General features: G+C 45.5%; 1 protein-coding gene across 2 annotated transcripts in view; it reads right to left on the bottom strand.

The window, feature by feature from the left end:
- LOC116816114 (discoidin domain-containing receptor 2-like) overlaps positions 1-19,166 on the bottom strand; it is a 158,926-nt gene that overhangs the window by 48,078 nt on the left and 91,682 nt on the right. For both annotated transcript variants that reach the window (XM_032765159.2, XM_032765233.2), the window contains 4 exons: positions 17,779-18,007; positions 16,198-16,345; positions 15,854-15,959; positions 6,267-6,453 (listed from right to left, as the gene is read on the bottom strand). In XM_032765159.2, the coding sequence (XP_032621050.1) occupies positions 6,267-6,453; positions 15,854-15,959; positions 16,198-16,345; positions 17,779-18,007 (670 nt within the window). The remainder of the gene's footprint in view (positions 1-6,266; positions 6,454-15,853; positions 15,960-16,197; positions 16,346-17,778; positions 18,008-19,166) is intronic.

Here is a 19,166-nt window from a genome sequence, read left to right as displayed (position 1 = left end):
CACCAATCAAACTCAGCCTGGACCAATCTGAACCGGGAAAGGTCCACCTCCTAGACACCATGGTGCCAAATAACGTGATGTCAATTAACAACCACCCTAGTATATCCGAATAACCTAACGGACTCGGCTTATGCCTACCTTCATCGCCTCCTACTCCATCCCGGGCACATCCACAGCGTAACCGTTGTCTACTTAGCTCAACCATGAGGTACAACACATCTGCTTCTAACCTCCTAACACGCCACAGACCAACACCTACAAAATCTCCACCAAAGCATTCTCAAAACTACACCCAACACGAAGAAAAATACAGGAAACAGATCAACAGAGCCAAGGATGTGTACCAGAAGCCTCCTACTGCAAGACAAACCCCAGAAAGAAATACGAACAGGACTCCACTGGCCATCCCCACATTAACAGTCCCCCACTTAAAACCCCTCCAGCGCATCATCTAAAGGATGATCTAACCTCCCGTGGAAATTTCCACTCACCAATCAAACTCAGCCTGGACCAATCTGAACCGGGAAAGGTCCACCTCCTAGACACCATGGTGCCAAATAACGTGATGTCAATTAACAACCACCCTAGTATATCCGAATAACCTAACGGACTCGGCTTATGCCTACCTTCATCGCCTCCTACTCCATCCCGGGCACATCCACAGCGTAACCGTTGTCTACTTAGCTCAACCATGAGGTACAACACATCTGCTTCTAACCTCCTAACACGCCACAGACCAACACCTACAAAATCTCCACCAAAGCATTCTCAAAACTACACCCAACACGAAGAAAAATACAGGAAACAGATCAACAGAGCCAAGGATGTGTACCAGAAGCCTCCTACTGCAAGACAAACCCCAGAAAGAAATACGAACAGGACTCCACTGGCCATCCCCACATTAACAGTCCCCCACTTAAAACCCCTCCAGCGCATCATCTAAAGGATGATCTAACCTCCCGTGGAAATTTCCACTTGTGGATCTTGGGTAGTAGACAGAATAACCCTGGTCGGGGCTCTAAGGGTATGTTGATTTGTTCCAGTGTTAGTGTAGGGAGTGTCCTGAGTAGATGGTGCAGTTTCTGAGGTCACCCTATGTAGACTAAAAAAACAGGAGAACTTAGCACAACCTCAGCTTGCAAGGGCTGTGTGTACACATGGTCAAATACTTTGGGCTTCAGAGAACTCTGAGGGTGTTAATTGGGTGTGAACTACACCTAAGGGGCCAATTAACATCTCTGGCTTTCCCTGAAGTCCAAAGTACTTGATCATGTAGACTTGCCCTGACTGACTGAACTTCTGGAGGGAGATGGTATCTAATGTCCACCCTGAGCCATTCACATCCCATACCACTGTGCACATGATCTGCTGCACCCTGCTGGGGGCAGATCCAGCAGATCGCCAGGGGGAGCAGAGGGTGGTAGTTAATGGGGGGACATTCAATTTATGGAGAGATACTGCGACGGCTAAAATGATAGTTAAGCCCCGTCTGAAGGCCCATCAAATGTTCACCCTCCCTGATTGAACTAACCTCGTTATCTCCAGACTGATTCTTGCCTGCATATTTATACCTGCCTCTGGAAATGTCCATTACATGCGTCTGATGAAGTGGGTATTCACCCATGAAAGCTTATGTTCCAATACATCTGTTAGTCTTAAAGGTGTCACAGGACTCTCTGTTGCTTTTTACAGATCCAGACTAACATGGCTACCCTCTGATACTTGATAATGAGGGCTCTCTAACTGAGCAGACAAAAGCATAGCATGGAAGGCATGGCTGGAAGCTGAAACTAGATAAATTCAGGCTAGAGATAACAAGTAAGTTTTTAACACTGAGGGTACATCTACACTACGGGATTATTCCGATTTTACATAAACCGGTTTTGTAAAATATATTGTATAAAGTTGAGTGCACGTGGCCACACTAAGCACATTAATTCGGTGGTGTGCGTCCATGTACCGAGGCTAGTGTCGATTTCTGGAGCGTTGCACTGTGGGTAGCTATCCTGTAGCTATCCCATAGTTCCCGCAGTCTCCCCCGCCCATTGGAATTCTGGATTGAGATCCCAATGGATGATGGTGCAAAAACAGTGTCGCAGGTGATTCTGGGTAAATGTCGTCACTGAATCCTTCCTCCATGAAAGCAACAGCAGACAATCATTTCGCGCCCTTTGTCCCCTGGATTGCCCTGGCAGACGCCATAGCATGGAACCACGGAGCCTGTTTTGCCTTTTGTCACTGTCACTGTATGTGTAGTGGATGCTGCTGACAGAGGTGGTACTGCAGTGCTATGCAGCAGCATTCATTTCCCTTTGCAAGGTAGCAGAGATGGTTACCATCCCTATTGCACCGTCTGCCATTGTAAATTGCGATGAGATGACGGTTATTCAATCATTTTGTACCGTTTGCAATGGAATTGGTGAGACGGTTATCAATCATTTTGTACCATTGGCTGCTGTCATGGTGCTCTGGCTGCCTCGCTGAGGGCCGGGGGTGCATAGACAAAAATGGGAATGACTCCCTGAGTCATTCCCTTCTTTATGTTTGTCTTAAAACGAGATCAGTCCTGCCGTGATATGGGGCAAGTCTACTAGAGAGCCAGAGAGCATAAGCCGCTCCAGGTCAGACCCCAGAGATCCCACAGAAATGATGAGCTGCATGCCATTCTAGATGTGCCCCTGCAACAACGCCACCCGTTGCTTCCCTCCTTCCCAACCCCGGGCTACCGTTGCAATGTCCCCCCATTTGTGTATAAGTAATAAGAATGCAGGAATAAGAAACACTGTCTTTTAGCAGATAAAATGAGAGGGAGGCAGCCTCAGCTGCTATGATAGTTCCAGGCAGGACATTAAAGGGTGGGTGGGAGAGAGCGCAGCCTCCCACTGCTATGATAGTCCAGGCAGTACAGAATCTTTCTTTAGACACGAAAGGGTGGGGGGCTGGTGGAGCTCAGGCTCAGTTGCTATGATGAGGACGGTTACTCAGCATTTTGTACACACTGCCAGAATGACAAGAGTCATTCCATTTTTACCCAGGCGCTCCAGCCGACCTCACCGAGGCCAGCCAGGAGCACTCACGGGCTGATGACGGTTTTTCACATTTTTTACGTCTGCCATCAGGAAAGAAGGGGAGGGATGCTGCTGTTCAGCCCCGCACACCCCGTCTACCTGGCATGCAGTAGACATACGGTGACATTGAAAAATGGCAAGAAACGATTTTTTCCCCTTTCTTTTCACGGGTGGGGGGGGGGATGGGGGGTAAATTGACAGAATACCCTGAACTCCCGGACATGTTTTTGACCCTAAAGGCTTGGAGCTCAGCCAAGAATGCAAATGCTTTTCGGAGACTGCGGGGACTGTGGGATAGCTGGATCCTCAGTACACCCTTCTCCTCTATGAGCGTCCATTTGATTCTTTGGCTTTCCATTACGCTTGTCACACAGCACTGTGCTGTGGATTCTGTATCATAGCCTGGAGATTTTTCAAATGCTTGTCATTTCATCTTCTTGTAACGGAGCTCTGATAGAACAGATTTGTCTCCCCATACAGCGATCAGATCCAGTATCTCCCGTACGGTCCATGCTGGAGCTCTTTGGATCTGGGACTGGATGGCCACCTGTGCTGATCAGAGCTCCACGCTGGGCAAACAGGAAATGAAATTCAAAAGTTCGCGGGGCTTTTCCTGTCTACCTGGCCAGTGCATCTGAGTTCAGATTGCTTTCCAGAGCGGTCACAATGGTGCACTGTGGGATACCGCCCGGAGGCCAATACCGTCGATTTGCGGCCACACTAACCCTAATACGACACGGCAATACCGATTTCAGCGCTACTCCTCTCATCGGGGAGGAGTACAGAAACCGGTTTAAAAAGCCCTTCATATCGATATAAAGGGCCTCGTTGTGTGGACGGGCGCAGGGTTAAATCGGTTTAACACTGCTAAATTCGGTTTAAACGCATAGTGTAGATCAACCCTGAGGGTAATTAACTACTGGAACAATTTACTTAAAGATGCAGTGGAGTCTCTGTCACTTGAAGACTGTAAACCAAAACTGGATTTCTCATTCTAAAAGCCACGCTCTTGCTCAACCACCAGTTGTTGCATTGGATGCAGCAATCATTAGCTGAGGTTTCTCTGTCCTGTGTTAAGCAGGAGGTCAGTTAGATGGTCCTAATGGTCCCTTCTGGCTTTAAAATCTATGAACCTGTGAAATGGACAGGTCAGTTATGCACAAACCATTTCCTTTCATCGGTTTTAAAGTCTCTACTTTCAGTTTTCATAAATGTCTCTTCCTTTATCGTGAGCCAGGGTGTGTCAAGGCAGATGATTTATCTTCTCTATACCATTCCTTAGTTTCTATTCTATACCTCTATTTTATCCCCTCCTCTATTTAAACACTCCAAAACTTTTCAACCTCTCCCCAGGGGTTGAGCTGGCCAGTTTGTGGTAGTTGGTTTAACTGTACTTTTCCCAGGGCAGTTGGTCTAACTGCATTTTTCTTGTACTCAGGAATCTCTGCATTCAATAAAAAAAATGTAAATGGTTGTGAAAATGCCCTTTAACTTGTGAACGAATGAGCCTGAAATGATGGCTCTGGGAGAGATGTACACTTCCCCTAGTTATTGCCACAGATCATTCACTGAAATTACCTGATAACAATGTAGCTCTTTCACTGTCATTGAAAGCATGGGAGAAAGAGAAGGGACAATCAGACTGCAAAGAGCTACTGCGAGTGGAGTCTTGTTTGGGTGTCTTGGTTTGGCAAGCGAACTAGGGAAGCTTGGTCTGTGGGCAGAGTCTGAGAGAACATCTCTCTTTTTCCTTCCAATTTAATCCATCTCCCTTCATGCCTCTATTGGCTTCTAACCATTCTCATCACCTGTCACTAGACTCTTCTTTTCTGCTGTATCTTTCCAAGACTGGGTGACCAGTACTGAACAGCTTTCCAGGGAAGGACATCATACCACTTTATATAATGACATTATATAAATTATATGTTATTTCCTGTCCCAGGTACCCTCACAGTTTTCTCTCTAGTGTCATTGCACACTAAGCAGGTGTTTTCACTGCAATGTCTACAGCTATGCCCAGATCTTTCTCCTAAAATGTTATAGGAAATGTAGATCCCAACACAAATCATTCCTCCCAGAGTGCATTACTTGGCGTTTGTCAGCACTGAATGTCACCCATCACTGTAATGCCCAGTCACCTAATATGCTCAGGTCCCGCTGAAGTTCCTTTCAGTCTCCCCTAGTTTTGATTTACGTAAATTTTCCCATCTGACTGCTCACCCCTTTTCTACATGATTAATTAATATACTAAACGCTGACTCTAGTACCAGATTCTGTTAATTGATCTCATCTTTATTAATCTTACTGTTTGTTTTCTACCTCTTAGCCCGTTTTTAACTCATGACAGAACTTGACTCTCACCTTTCACAAATGACAACATGTATGGGACTTTGCCAACAGCTGTTTGAAAACACAAAAAAACTGCTTCTTCTTTATCAAGTATTTTACTGGCACTCTCCAAGTACCACAGGAGAGGCATGTCTCTCCTTAACCGGAGCTGTATTTCCCCTGTCACGTCATGGTCATCTATACACTATATCTCTGTCTTTAATCATTGTTTCAACCAATTTTCCAGACACTGAAGTAAGACTCATCGGTGTATAAATCCTGGCATGATCCCAGCACCTTTTCTAAATGTAGGTACATTTGTTATTTTACAGTTCTCTGCTATAGTATCTTATTTTAATGAGCGATTGTATATATTTTTTAGCAGCTAGGCGGATTTGTTCTTAAGTTCTAAGTTCTTTCAGAATTCCTGGTGGTACAACTTCTGTCCTGGCAACTTGTTTCTCTTTAATTTAACAGTTTGTTCTAAGGCTTCCTTTTTCTCCTGTCTGTATCGAAGGATGTGTCTCATATATTACTTGGTATGTTCCTGTACCCTCACTGAGTGAGAGTGGCTTTTAGAATCACCTTTCCAGTGAGAAAACTTGCATTTGCAAGTTCAAAATATTCTCTAAAATTTGCTTCAAATGAGCTGTTTCTACAAATATTTCTGCCCATAAAGTAATTCATTATGATACACTAAAGGCCACAAATAAATAGAACCAGAGCCAATGTAACTTCATATTGAAATAAACACTGAACAGAACATGCGTGGAGGTATCAGCCCAGAACCAGAATGCTGAGGAGAATCTGGCATCCTGTGTCCCACACAGACAAAGCCAAGATCTGAGGAGAGGGGGAAAACTGCAGTACCTTCATAGAGGTGAAGTTCCTCTGCCGGTCAAACTGAAACTCCATTTCGACAGAACCTGTGCTGAAGCTCTCATTCTTCCAGCCGACATAGTCATACCCTGGCCACACACGGTACTGGTGACTCTGCGTGAAATCGTCCAGTCCTAGTACGCCATCTGTGAGCTGGCCCAGACCTCCATACAAATGCCTAGCAAGAAACGGCTCATGGTTAGACAAAGCACCAGAGAAGAGAGAGAACAGATTCATAAAAAGAACAGGAGTCCTTGTGGCACCTTAGGGAATAACGAATTTATCTGAGCATAAGCTTTCGTGGGCTACAGCCCACTTCATCGGCTGCATAGAATGGAACATATAGTAAGAAGATCTATATACACATATACCAACTCTAACAGGCTAATTAATTAAAAAGAGCTATTATCAGCAGGAAAAAAAAAACAACTTTGTAATGATAATCAAGATGGCCCATTCCAGACAGTTGACAAGAAGGTGTGAGGATACGTAACATGGGATAATAGATTAAATTTATGTCAAGTATCTTCACACCTTCCTGTCAACTGTCTGAAATGGGCCATCTTGATTATCATTACAAAATAATTTTTTTCTCCTGCTGATATATTTATATGTTCCAGCCTATGCATCTGATGAAGTGGGCGATAGCCCACGAAAGCTTATGCTCAAATAAATTCGTTATTCCCTAAGGTGCCACAAGGATTCCTGTTCTTTTTGCGGATACAGACAAACAGCTGCTACTCTGAAACGGAATCATAGACTCTTCCAGGTTGGACTGGACCTCTACTCCTCTCTTAGTACTGAGAAAGGATTGCTTTCATTATACCTACGACATCCTGGAGAGATGAGTACCTAGTTTCAGTCCTAACTATCTCCTGAACGTTCCCAGCCACTCCTTGACCCAAAGCAGCTTTTTCTGTTCTGAGGGACAGTGAAAAGCCTTTTCTCTACTCCTGCATGAGACGATGTAGCCAAGCGGTCAGTGCAAAAGCAGAGATTGGAGAAGATATTACTGGGCTCAGAGCCTTTCCAGAGTCTGTCAAGCCCCTTTGTGGATCAGAACACAAGCAGCTCAGGAAAATAAACAGGCAGTTTTCTCTTGCTGAGAGGTTTAGGCAGGGCGAAGCCCTGCACGGGACAAGGCCAGCAGTTTGGGTGCTGATCTGAACCATTTGCCAGTGAAAGCAAAACAGCCACGGACAACCCTTGAGAAAGAAAACGGAGACTCTAAAAAGGGACATTTCAGTTCCATCAGAGAGGTGGGGCTCAACCCCGGGATTTTTGCCACTGAGCTGTGGAGGGGGCCGTGTGGAGCTGCCTGCCAAGAGACAGCGCTGGGGAGATGGTCACAGAAAGGCTGCTCCCTGTGCACGTGGAGTGCACAGTCTGCTCCTCTCATTGGGCTGGCACAAATTGCTGCACTGGCTCTGCTCCAGGGGCTTGTGCAGACCCTGCCTGCTCCCCTTCCCTGGGAGAGCAGGAGTCAACGGTCCCTGTGCGCCATCGGGCAGTTACCATGGAGACCCTTGTGCAGATGTGCAAAAGGGGAGTCTCTTCCCTGCCCCTGCACACCTGAGTAAGGGACCTCCAAATCCAGCCTGTAGACAGCAACACACCCAAACTCTGACTCTCTTGAGAGATGGTGGCTTTGGATTTGGGCAGGAATTTCCAGGACACCTGAGTTAACCTCTTAGATGGAAGAGCCCCTATGGAATGAGGATAACATACTTCAGACATTTCGCTCCTGCAGACTATTCTAATGCCTTGGAAATCCTTAACAGAGTTTCAATATGGGCCTGATTGTGTCTCATTGATCTGTGCCTGGAACTCACCTGTGCGTGGAAGGGGATCAGCAACCTCCAGGGCAATTTTTCAGACTAATAGTTTATTTGCTGAAAAATGCACTTGCAGTCAACCCAAAACCATTTGTGACTTTGATATGGAGGAGGAGGGGGCAAGACTCACCTTACAGTCCAGCTGATAGGGCACTTACTTGCAATGTGTAGACCCAGATCTAAATGACTGCTCTGGTGCAGGGATTTGAACCCGTGTTCCCCCCTCCCATGCGAGTATCCTAACTACCAGGCTAGCCTAAGATGGGGCTTTTTCACCAGTTGAAGCTGTTTCACTTTGTATAAATAATTAAATATTGATTGGTGTAGGGATTTGAACTTGTGTTAACTCCCCCTGCCCTGAGGAGTTCCCTAACCACCAGGCTACTGACTCATTCTTATCCTTTCTTTTTGGATAACGAAACTGTCAGACATTAACAACTCTCTATTTAGCACCTGCAAACTGAGATTTTTTTCAGAGCCTTTTATCTTATCCAAATTTCAGCAGGTTTTCACGGGGACAGACTGCAAAGGGCATTTCGCTGGCATGAGGGTGATCCGGCGGCAAAATCTCATGTCCCTGCTCTACAGCACGGAAGCTCTAGAACTTCTCAATGAAATGGTTGTAAGACGTTTTTAACATGTGCAGAACAACATATTTTTCCTTAATTTCATTCTTGGAAACAGTTGACCTGTTTTTGCTGAAACTTAAAAAAAAAAAAAAAAAAAAATCAGCCTGAAACAGACACCCAGCATAGAAAACTGTTCAAGTTTGGCAAAGTTAGAACAAACTGAAAACAGGGTCTTATAATGGGAAGATTCTCTATATCCTAGTAAGGAGGGAAGGAAGGAAGTTGATAAAGTACAGGCAGGAACTGAAGAGAAAAAGTCAAATGAAAGAGAGTCCCATTCAATTACATCACATAAGGGCAGACAACTGACAGATTTCATAAGTGCTTGGATACAAGCTAGAAGTCTAAATACTAAAATGGGTGAACTTGAGTGTCTGATATTAAATGAGTATATCACAGAAACCTGGTGGAACAATGATAATCGATGGGACATGGTAATACTAGAGTACAAAATACATAGGAATGACAGAGTAGGTCACACTGGTGGGAGAGTTACAGTATATGTGACAGAAAGCATACAGTCAAAGAGGATAAAAATCTTAAATTAATCAAAATGTACTACAGAATCTCTAGAGATAGAAATTCCATGCTTGAATAATAAGCATATAGCAGCAGAGATATACTAGTGATCACTTGAACAGGATGGTGATGGTAATTGTGAAATGTTCCAGGAGATTAGACATGCTATACAAAATAGAAAACTCAATTAATAGTGGAGAATTTCAACTATCCCCATATTGACTGGCTACATATCACCCCAAGATGGGATGCAGAGACAAATTTTATCGACACCATCAATGACTGCTTCTTGGAGCACCTACTCCTGGAATCCACAAAAGGAGAGGCAATTCCTGATTTAACCCTAAGTAGAGCACAGGATCTGGTCTAAGAGCTCAAGATAGCTGAACCACTTGGTAAAGTGACCATAACAATAACTTGTAACATCCTTGTTGAGGGAAACACCAAAGAATCCCAGCACAGTAGCATTTAATTTCAGAAAGGGGAACTACACAAAAATGAGGAAGCTAGTTAAACGGAAATTAAAAGGTACAGTCCCAAAAGTGAAATGCCTACAAAGTGCATGGAAACTTTTTAAAAGCATAAGAGATGCTCAGATAAAATATATATCCCAAATTAAAAAAAACAAACAAAAAAAAAAACACGTAAAAGGACCAAAAAAGTGCCACTATGGCTAAACAACAAAGTAAAAGAAACGGTTAGAAGCAAAAAGGCATCCTTTAAAACTGGAAGTTAAATCCTACTGAGGAAAATAGAAAGAAGCATTAATTCTCGCAAGTCAAGTGTAAAATTATAATTAGGCAGGCCAAAAACAAATTTGAAGAGCAACTAGCCAAAGACTCAAAAACTAACATCAATAAAATGTCTAAATACATCAGAAGCAGGAAGCCTGCGAAACAGTCAGTGGGGCCACTGGACAATCGAGGTGAGAAAGGAACAGTCAAGAACAATAAGGCCATTGTGGAGAAGCTAAACTAATTCTTTGCATCAGTCTTCACCACAGAGGATGTGAGGGAGAGTGCCACTCTTGAGCCATTATTTTTAGGTGACCAATCGGAGGAATTGTCCCAGATTGAAGTGTCAATAGAGGAGATTTTGGAACAAATTGATAAATTAAACGGTAATAAGTCACCAGATCCAGATGGGATTCACCCAACAGTTCTGAAGGAACTCAAATGTGAAATTGCAGAACTACTAACTGGGGCTTCTGTACCAGATGACTGGAAGACAGGCAATGTGACGCCAATTTTTAAAAAAGGCTCCAGAGGCAATTCTGGCAATTACAGGTCGATAAGCCTAACTTCAGTACCAGGCATATTGGTTGAAATTACAGTAAAGAACAGAATGATCAGACACAGAGATTAACCTGATTTGTTGGGGAAGAGTCAACATGGCTTTTGTGAAGGGCAATCAGATCTCACCAATCTATCAGAATTCTTTGAGGGGGTCAACAAACGGGTTGACAAAGGTGATCCAGTGGATATAGTGTATCTGGACTTTCAGAAAGCCTTTGACAAGGGCACTCACCAAAGGCTCTTAAGCAAAGTAAGCAGATATGGGATAAGAGGGAAGGTCCTCTCATGGATCAGTAACTAGTTAAAAACCAGAGAACAAAGGATAGGTATAAATGGTCAGTTTTCAGAATGGAGAGACATAAATAGTGGTGTACCCAAAGGGTCTGTACTGTGCTGTTCACCATATTCATAAATGATCTGGAAAAAGGGGTAAACAGTGAGGTTGAAAAATTTCAGACAATACAAAACTACTTAAGATAGTTAAGTACCAAGCAGGATGTGAAGAGTTACCAAAGGATCTCACTAAATGGAGTGACTGGGCAACAAAATAGCAGAAGAAGTTCAGCATTGATAAATGCAAAGTAATGCACACTGGAAAACATAATCCCAACTATACACTCAAGAAAGAGATCTTGGAGTCATTGTAGATAGTTCTTTGAAAACATCCATCCAATGTGCAGCAGCAGTCTAAAAAGCTATCAGAGTGTTAGGAGCCATTAGGAAAGGGATAGATAATAAGAGAGAAAACATCATAATGTCACTATATAAACCCAGGATACTCCCAGTTTTGGTTGCCCCATCTCAAAAAAGATACATTAGAATTGGAATACGTACAGAGAATAGCAACAAAAATTATTACTGGTATGGAATATCTTTCATGTGAGAGAGATTAAAAAGACTGGGACTTTTCATCTTGGAAAAGAGATGACTAAGAGGGGATACAATAGAGATCTGTAAAACTGTGATTTGTGTGGAGAAAGTGAATAAGGAAATGATATTTACTCCTTCACATAACACAAGAACCACGGGGTCACACAATGAAATTAATAGGCAGAAGGTTTAAAACAAACATAAGGAAATACTTCTTCACACAACAGACAGTCAACCTGTGGAACTTGTTGCCAGAGGATATTGTGAAGGCCAAAATTATCACAGGGTTCACTAAAGAACTAGATAAGTTCATGGAGGATAGGTCGATCAATGGCTATTAACCAAGATGGTCAGGGATGCAAACCTATGCTCTTGGTGCCCCTAGCCTGTTTGCCAGAAACTGGGAGTGGAGAACAGGGGATGGATCACTTGTTAATTGCCCTGTTCATTCCCTCTGAGGAATCCGGCACTGACCACTGTAGGAAGACAGGACACTAGGCTACATGGATCATTGATCTGACACAGTGTGGCCAATTTCATGTTCTTAAGCATGCTGGTAAAAGTTACCCTGCTAGAGTGGGAATTCTCCTTCATGGACGGCATGGAAACGTAACAGCTCTCCTGGATCATGGCGGCTACTCTTTTCACATAATGAACATCCTTCTATGATAATCCCAATATCACAGATCATGCCAAGCCATTGCTCTGGTCTTGGTTCACCTCATGAAATTCATTATGGAGTTTGCTATTATCCCTTGGCTACTATGATGATGGGCAGTGATATAAAACCCATAGAATCATAGAAGATTAGGGTTGGAAGGGACCCCAGAAGCTCATCTAGTCCAACCCCCTTGCTCAAAGCAGGACCAATTCCCCAGACAGATTTTTACCCCAGTTCCCTAAACAGCCCTCTCAAGGATTGAACTCACAACCCTGGGTTTAGCAGGCCAATGATCAAACCACTGAGCTATCCCTCCCCCGCAAAGATAGAGAGAGAAAGATGTAATTGAGAATTTCTTTTTCTGGCACTCAGGAATGACTATTATTCCTCTACCAAAGAGAAGCCCTGCTCCTTCATAAGACAGGGACATCATCTTTCTTTTCTTTTGGCCATGTCATTACTACTTGGAGCTGTGAAACTCCTTTAGTGACTCCTTGAACGGCTGCTGTGCTAGCAGGCCTCCCACCTGACAGCATATATCCATCTCTCCTCTGCAAATGAGTCTTCCTTTTCTGGAGGGGATTCGATGGTTATTGTGAACGTCGTCTCCACCAGGACCCTCAGTCTGTGTGGATATACTGTACTGCGAGGCTGTGCTTCTGGAGCTGCAGAAACATTCTCCAACGGTGTGCTAAAGGATGGCTTCCCAAAAGGTGCCTCCAAAGGCTTGTAATCGGTCTGAATTAGGACTGTTATTGCTGAAAGTAAACTAATGAAACTTTCTCATTGCATACAAGGCTGCAAGTAACTCTTTCTCACTCTCTGCTTAGCTTTGTTCTGCAGTATTAAGCTCTCGTGAGGGATCTGCTACTGGCTTGGCTTTCTTGTATTAAACCTGTCTCACCCCATTTTTTAAGGCATAAAACTTGAGAATTGAGAACTGTTGGGGTGTGGAAAGGGGCTGGGTTACTGGAATCTAGAAACTTCTGGAAGGCAAGCAGGGGCAAGATAATATAATTCTACACCAAGATGGCTGACTCTTTTTATTTGCCAGTCTTCACTGCTGAAGTCACTAGATAATTGTTTCTTATTCTAAATATAGTAAATGTGAATGCTAGAGATCAATACTGATAATGGGTGACTAGGTCATAGGGCTCGATTCTGCCACCTGTACTTACCCTGAGTTGTATTTTACTCACTCTCAGACTGGATGAGCTTCTGAAGTCAAGGATCCCCTGGTGATGGTGCATCTTGGCACTAATGACACTGCATGATAGGATAACTCATAGATTATAGATAACTGCAGGGAACTGAAGAAGAATGTCCAAACCATCTTCTCAGAGGTCGTTCCTGTCCCGTGAGCAAAGCAAGGCAGAAGATTGTGGAAGTGAACCGCAGGCTGTGAAGTGGTGTAGGGTAAGGTAGAGTATCACTGGTCCTCTTTCTACAGGAAGAGGGGGCTGGTCAGTGTGGATGGCCTCAATCTCCACAGGACAGGCTAGCTTGCGTAGTCGGGAGGGCGTTATAGTAATAGCAAATGGGGAGGATGAACAGAGGGAAGATATGAGGACTTAGCTCAAAATAGAGATTTTGAGAACGTTAATCAAGAAGCACATAGACATGAAGAGAAGAAATTAATTGCCTACACACCACTTCTAGGAGCTTGGGTATCAAACCAGATGAGTTGGAATTGCTTGTTTATGAGCATAAATTTGATCTAGTTGTTATTACTGAAACGCAGTGGGAAGATTCACATGATTGGAAATTTAAAATTAATGGCTCTAACTATGCTTGGCAGATTGGGATTGGTCCTGCTTTGAGCAGGGGGTTGGACTAGATGACCTCCTGAGGTCTCTTCCAACCCTGATATTCTATGATTCTATAATTTTTTTTTATAATTCTGATGGATAATATCAATGTTTATTTTTAAGCATTTTAATTTTTTTCTTTATTAAATGTTCATAGTTGCAGGAAATTATGGGGCATCAGACAATAATTATTTAATGATAGTAGATGTTGAGATTCAAAAAATTTAAGCTTTGTAACCATTAAAGCAGAAATTGTCAACATCAGAGTGCAAAAATATCCAAAGTAAATATCTGAAATCAAACTGATGAGGTGTTTACCACACACTTGCCCAGAAAGGGTTAATGAAGACCAAGAAGGGGCTAATTAACCCCACAAGCCACAGCTGAGGGAATCAGGTGGTTAAGTAAACCCATGACTGAGACAGGCAGCCCAGATGAGGAGGAATGAGCTGGGCTGGAACTATAAAGACAGGGAACTGGAAGCAGAAGGGTGGCTGGGAAACTCTGCAGTTGCTCCCTGGGAGAAGGGAGGTGCTTTTGGTCTAGTAAACCCAGAGAGGGGGGAAGGTAGGGTAGGGCTCAGGGAAAGGTAGTAAAGTCTAGAACGGAACAAACACTGACTGCTAGCTAGAGGGTCCCTGAGGTGGAACCTGTAGTAGAGGGAGGGCCTGGGTTCCCCTACCAGCCACTGAGGAAATGGCACCACAGGGCAGTGACTGAGAGACTCTGAAAGACTTCAGTACCCTGGAAGGGGAAAATGTGTAGAGTGATCTGGCTGGAGGTCTCATGCTGTGAGAGAAGAGCTGCAGACCCAGAGAGAGAGACGGAGAGACGGCATGCAAAGAGGTCTGACCCGAAGAGATGGCATGGAAGGGGCGCTGACCTCATGAGCTATTCTCCAGCATGACCAGGAGGAGGTGCTATCTTAGCAGTGAGTGAAGGGCCCCATCACAGTTGGTGGAAAATGCGGGCAATGATGGTCACCCTGATACAAAGGGAGTCTGAAAGACTGTGCAGGAGATTGCCCCTGATAGAACGGGAGTGTGAGATTCAAAGACGGTTTGAGACAGCCGCCCCTGATACAAGAGGAAAGGGAAAAGCTATAGAGGCAAAGGGACAATGGAGCTGCCACGTGCAGAGGCCTTCTTTGTGAAGGGCAGGTGTACCCTCCCATGCTGGACCACAGATCTGCCACCCACTGCCCCCTCTATCACCTGATCTCCTCAATGCCAGTGCAGGTCTAGCCAGACCCCCAAGTTGTAATCCTGAGGTCCCAGTGGTGGTTAGACAACCTCAGTCCTAGAAGCAGCTGTAGTTAGCATTACCTCTGTCTTGCCTAGACTGAGCCTCAACCATACGGCAGTTCCCTCCACCCCCACCATGGAGCAGCAGATGGATTAGCAACATTAGTGATCAACAATAGCAAAGGCAGCTGACATATCTAGTAGTACAAGCAGGAGACCTGATCACTGTCCATCGCTAGGAGATCGCTGACCCATGCAATAAGTGCAGCCTCGGAGTCAAACCCAATGTTTGTACCCAGCCTGACAAGGGTCACAGGGCTCTGACGCAGACAACTACTGCGAGAGCCGTGTTGTCACAACTCCCTCCATCCTTTTAACCAAAAGGGGAAGGCAAAAACCTGGACAATAGCTGGCCATATAACAACGGTTGTATGCAGACCCCCTTCATCCCGTCGTCTCCAGCAATGGACCCAGTACTTTCCTGCTAACCTTCACCAGCCAGAAGGGCATGGGTCTGATGCACTACAGGTCTGCATGCCCTTTAGGGACAGTATCTACCCAACACACCACCAGAGGAATTAAAACAACCACATCCCTCAAGTAGCAAAGTGGCCAATTCCAGAAGGATTCTGGGACTAAAAGTATAGCGGTAGGCTCAGGGACAAAGAGGAGACAAGGTGCAGAGTGCCAGAGAGAGACCAGGGCTGCCAGTCCCACCTGCGCTCCTGGAAGCCATCGTAGGTTGAGTCATTCAGGTAAATGATGGGAGAGCCAGGGGCTGCTATCGTCCCTCCCTCAGGGATGCTGTAGGACGCCAAACCATCTAGAAAAGAAGGCCACAGAGCTGAGAAAACACGTCAGCAGCAGCTTGTCGTTTTCTCTGTCCACAGGATTTCCTCTTTCTTCTTGATCTGAGCAAACACTGGTCAACAGGGTGCAGTAAGGGCCTGGCACTCACTGCAAGAGTGGGGTAGCCAGTGTGTCCTCGTCACAGTGCTGGGGACAGGCAGCCCAGGACCCTGGGTAGCCCCTGTAGAAGGAATATGGAAAAGGTTCCTTACCAAACCAGATGCAGCCATAGAGCTCCACCCTCATGCAGACAGTCATGGGCAGCTCCGTTACAGGGATGACCCGGATATAACGGGCAATGATTGGAGGTCGAAGATCTTTCAGGACCACATTGTATGTATCAATGTTGCCTTGAATCACCTGGAAACAGAGGATGACTTAAGTGACCAGCTGCAGACACAGCAGAATATACACTCATGGCCTTAAATGCAGCTGGAGAGAATGCACCTGGAAAACAAAACACTACTGCCTGACTCCGACACCCGCAGAGCCCCTCACTGCTGTGTGCGGGGCGGGGAGCTTGGGAGAAGCTGGGCTCTGCAGTTTGGAGACAGTGGGACAAAATCAATTCTGGTGTAAATCCGGTGAAGTGAATAGACTTAAACAAAGGATGATTTTGGCCCAGAATGGTCGGCATGATGGGGCCCTGAACCCTCTGCCTCACCAGCTGACATCTCTTTTTCCCTCACATTAGAGGCTGTTCATGATATAATACATGATAAATTAAAAAAAAATAATTATTATTGATAATAACAATCTGACAACATGAAGGAGCAGCAAGAGACTTGTGATTGCTGGTGATCCACCAGCAGGACCTTTTGTTATCCAGGATGTATGTTGTTCATTAACAAGAGAATCAAAAGCTGGCAATCAATGTTCACTGTGCTCTAGTGTCAGAGAAAGCAGCTCATTATGACCTGCTGAGCATTTCCAGCGATGGAGAATGTCACTGCAATAGTTAGCATTCCACCCAGAGCTGGATTAAGGTCTGGGACTACCAGGCCCAGGATCTGGAAGTCATTTATTATGTCTGAATCCCAGCTACATTAAGAGAAAAAAAAACGGTCGCTTGTTCTCATGGGTGTTGAAAAAAAATCTTGAAGACATGACCTGGGTGTAACTAATGTAGCACCAACTGTCTGCGTCTGAAGAGAGTCCGAGACAATAGCTCTGAGAGGGGCAATAGTCCTGAGTATAACCAACATAGCCTTCTTTTAAAGACAGGCATCCGGCATACCTCCTATCCTACCCAACCCATCCCCTGACCTACTGATCAATAGCCAGTCCACCCCCATTCTGTATGCCCTCCCCTCCTCAGACAAGGGTGCTTGGGGTGGAGGCCTGCAGCACTCAAGACAGCAGAAAAGATGGCTCTGCAGTTTGTAGTTTAGGTGAGGAGAAGAAACACCCCGGCTAGTGGGAAGGTGGTGGGCACATGGTGCCAGACCTGGATTTCAACATGTCTTGGCTGAGCCTCCAGGCATGTGGGGCCTAGGAGCTAGCCAGGCACCTCAATCTCAGGTGAGAGGAATGGCTGGTGCTTGGGGCTCAGCTATAGAGAACTGTGCCGCATATCCTAGTAGACTGGCGACTCAGGCCCTGCGGCAGAGCCCTTGGCAAGGTTTGGCACTGACAGAAGTGAGATGCCCTAGCGACAGGCAGCAGGCAAAGGTAAAAGGGGACTGTATCTCCTAGAATTCAAAGTCTGTGGCTTTTACAACTGCTGTGGAAAGCCCAGAGGCTGTGTTGAGAGGATAGGAGCCCTGTAACCTGCCCCCCACACACACACACACCTGCCTGCCCTGCCGATCTTTCCAGGAGATCCAGCGCTCCCCATTCCGGCTGTAATCGATGCGGTAGGCACGGGCGAACTCCTTCCCTGTGGCACGGGCATGCCGTCCCTGCGTCCCAATCAGTGTGATGAAAAAGAGCTTGTGCAGATCGATTTGGAGGAACTGCACATCTTCCGGCTGCAACAGGCCTGCTGGGCACCACGCTCCATCCCCTTCTTCCCTCTGCAACCTGATAGGGTGAGAGATGCACACCTAAAAGGCCTTACTCCCAAGGATCTAGTCTTCCAGGCACTCCTCCCTCCCAAGGAAGGACCTGCAGCACGAAGGGCACTATCCTAGCCTGTGTTCTTTGGCACAGACACTGTGACTTCTTCAGTCCAGCCATAAGCCACCCCAGGGCTTCTGCAGCATTGTGCGGCCCCAATAGCTGACATAGTCACTTTGGCATAACTTATTGCTAGCACGTCTTGTTTACACTGCCATATTTGGTACCCAGCCTCCTTTCACAGCATGGGGGGGGGGGGGTGACAATGCTTGAAGTGCCTATGTAGAAGAGACCTAAAACATCACGTCACCTTTTCGTCTGCAAATTGCACTGTATATACAGGTATCTGCTATGATACGGAAACAAACACAAAACCTATGGTAAAAGCATGTTGTTAGAGGGCTTTCCCTTCATCCCTGCCCTGGTTCTTGTCATGCAGACAGAGAGCAGAAGACCAGAAGTCTGGACAATGCGATGTGCGGACAATGTAATGTTTCTTGGGGTTAGTTTCAAGCAAACATATCAACAGCGCTACGCGCCAGCAAGTCTGTTTCCCAGTGTCCTCTTTCCCAGCTCTGACACCACAGAGCGTTTATCTTGCGTCCCCCTCCCAGCTCTGAAGCCGCAGAGCATTTATCTTGCGTCCCCCTTCCCAGCTCTGACACCGCAGAGCGTTTATCTTGCGTCCCCCTCCTTGGCTCCGACGCCGCAGAGCGTTTACCCCGCGTCCCCCTTCCCGGCTCTGAAGCCGCAGAGCGTTAACCCCTGTCATAAACAGATAGTTAAGGGTTAACGTCTCTATTACCTGTAAAGGGTTAAGAAGCTCAGTAAACCTGGCTGACACCTGCCCAGAGGACCAATAGGGGGACAAGATACTTTCAAATCTTGGTGGAGGGAAGTCTTTGTTTGTGCTCTTTGTGTTGTTGTCGTTCGCTCTCAGGACTGAGAGGGATGGGACATCAGTCCAGGCTCTCCAAATCTTTCTGAATCAGTCTCTCATGTTTCAAACTTGTAAGTAATTAGCCAGGCAAGGCGTTAGTCTTATGTTTGTTTTCTCAACTTGTAAATGTTTCTTTTTGCTGGAAGGATTTTACCTCTCTTTGCTGTAACTTTGAACCTAAGG

The sequence above is a fragment of the Chelonoidis abingdonii genome, chromosome 24 (genome assembly GCF_003597395.2).
Source record: "Chelonoidis abingdonii isolate Lonesome George chromosome 24, CheloAbing_2.0, whole genome shotgun sequence".
Taxonomy (NCBI): domain Eukaryota; kingdom Metazoa; phylum Chordata; order Testudines; family Testudinidae; genus Chelonoidis; species Chelonoidis abingdonii.
Note: the sequence above shows the minus strand (reverse complement) of the source record. Positions and strands in the feature narration are given on the sequence as shown.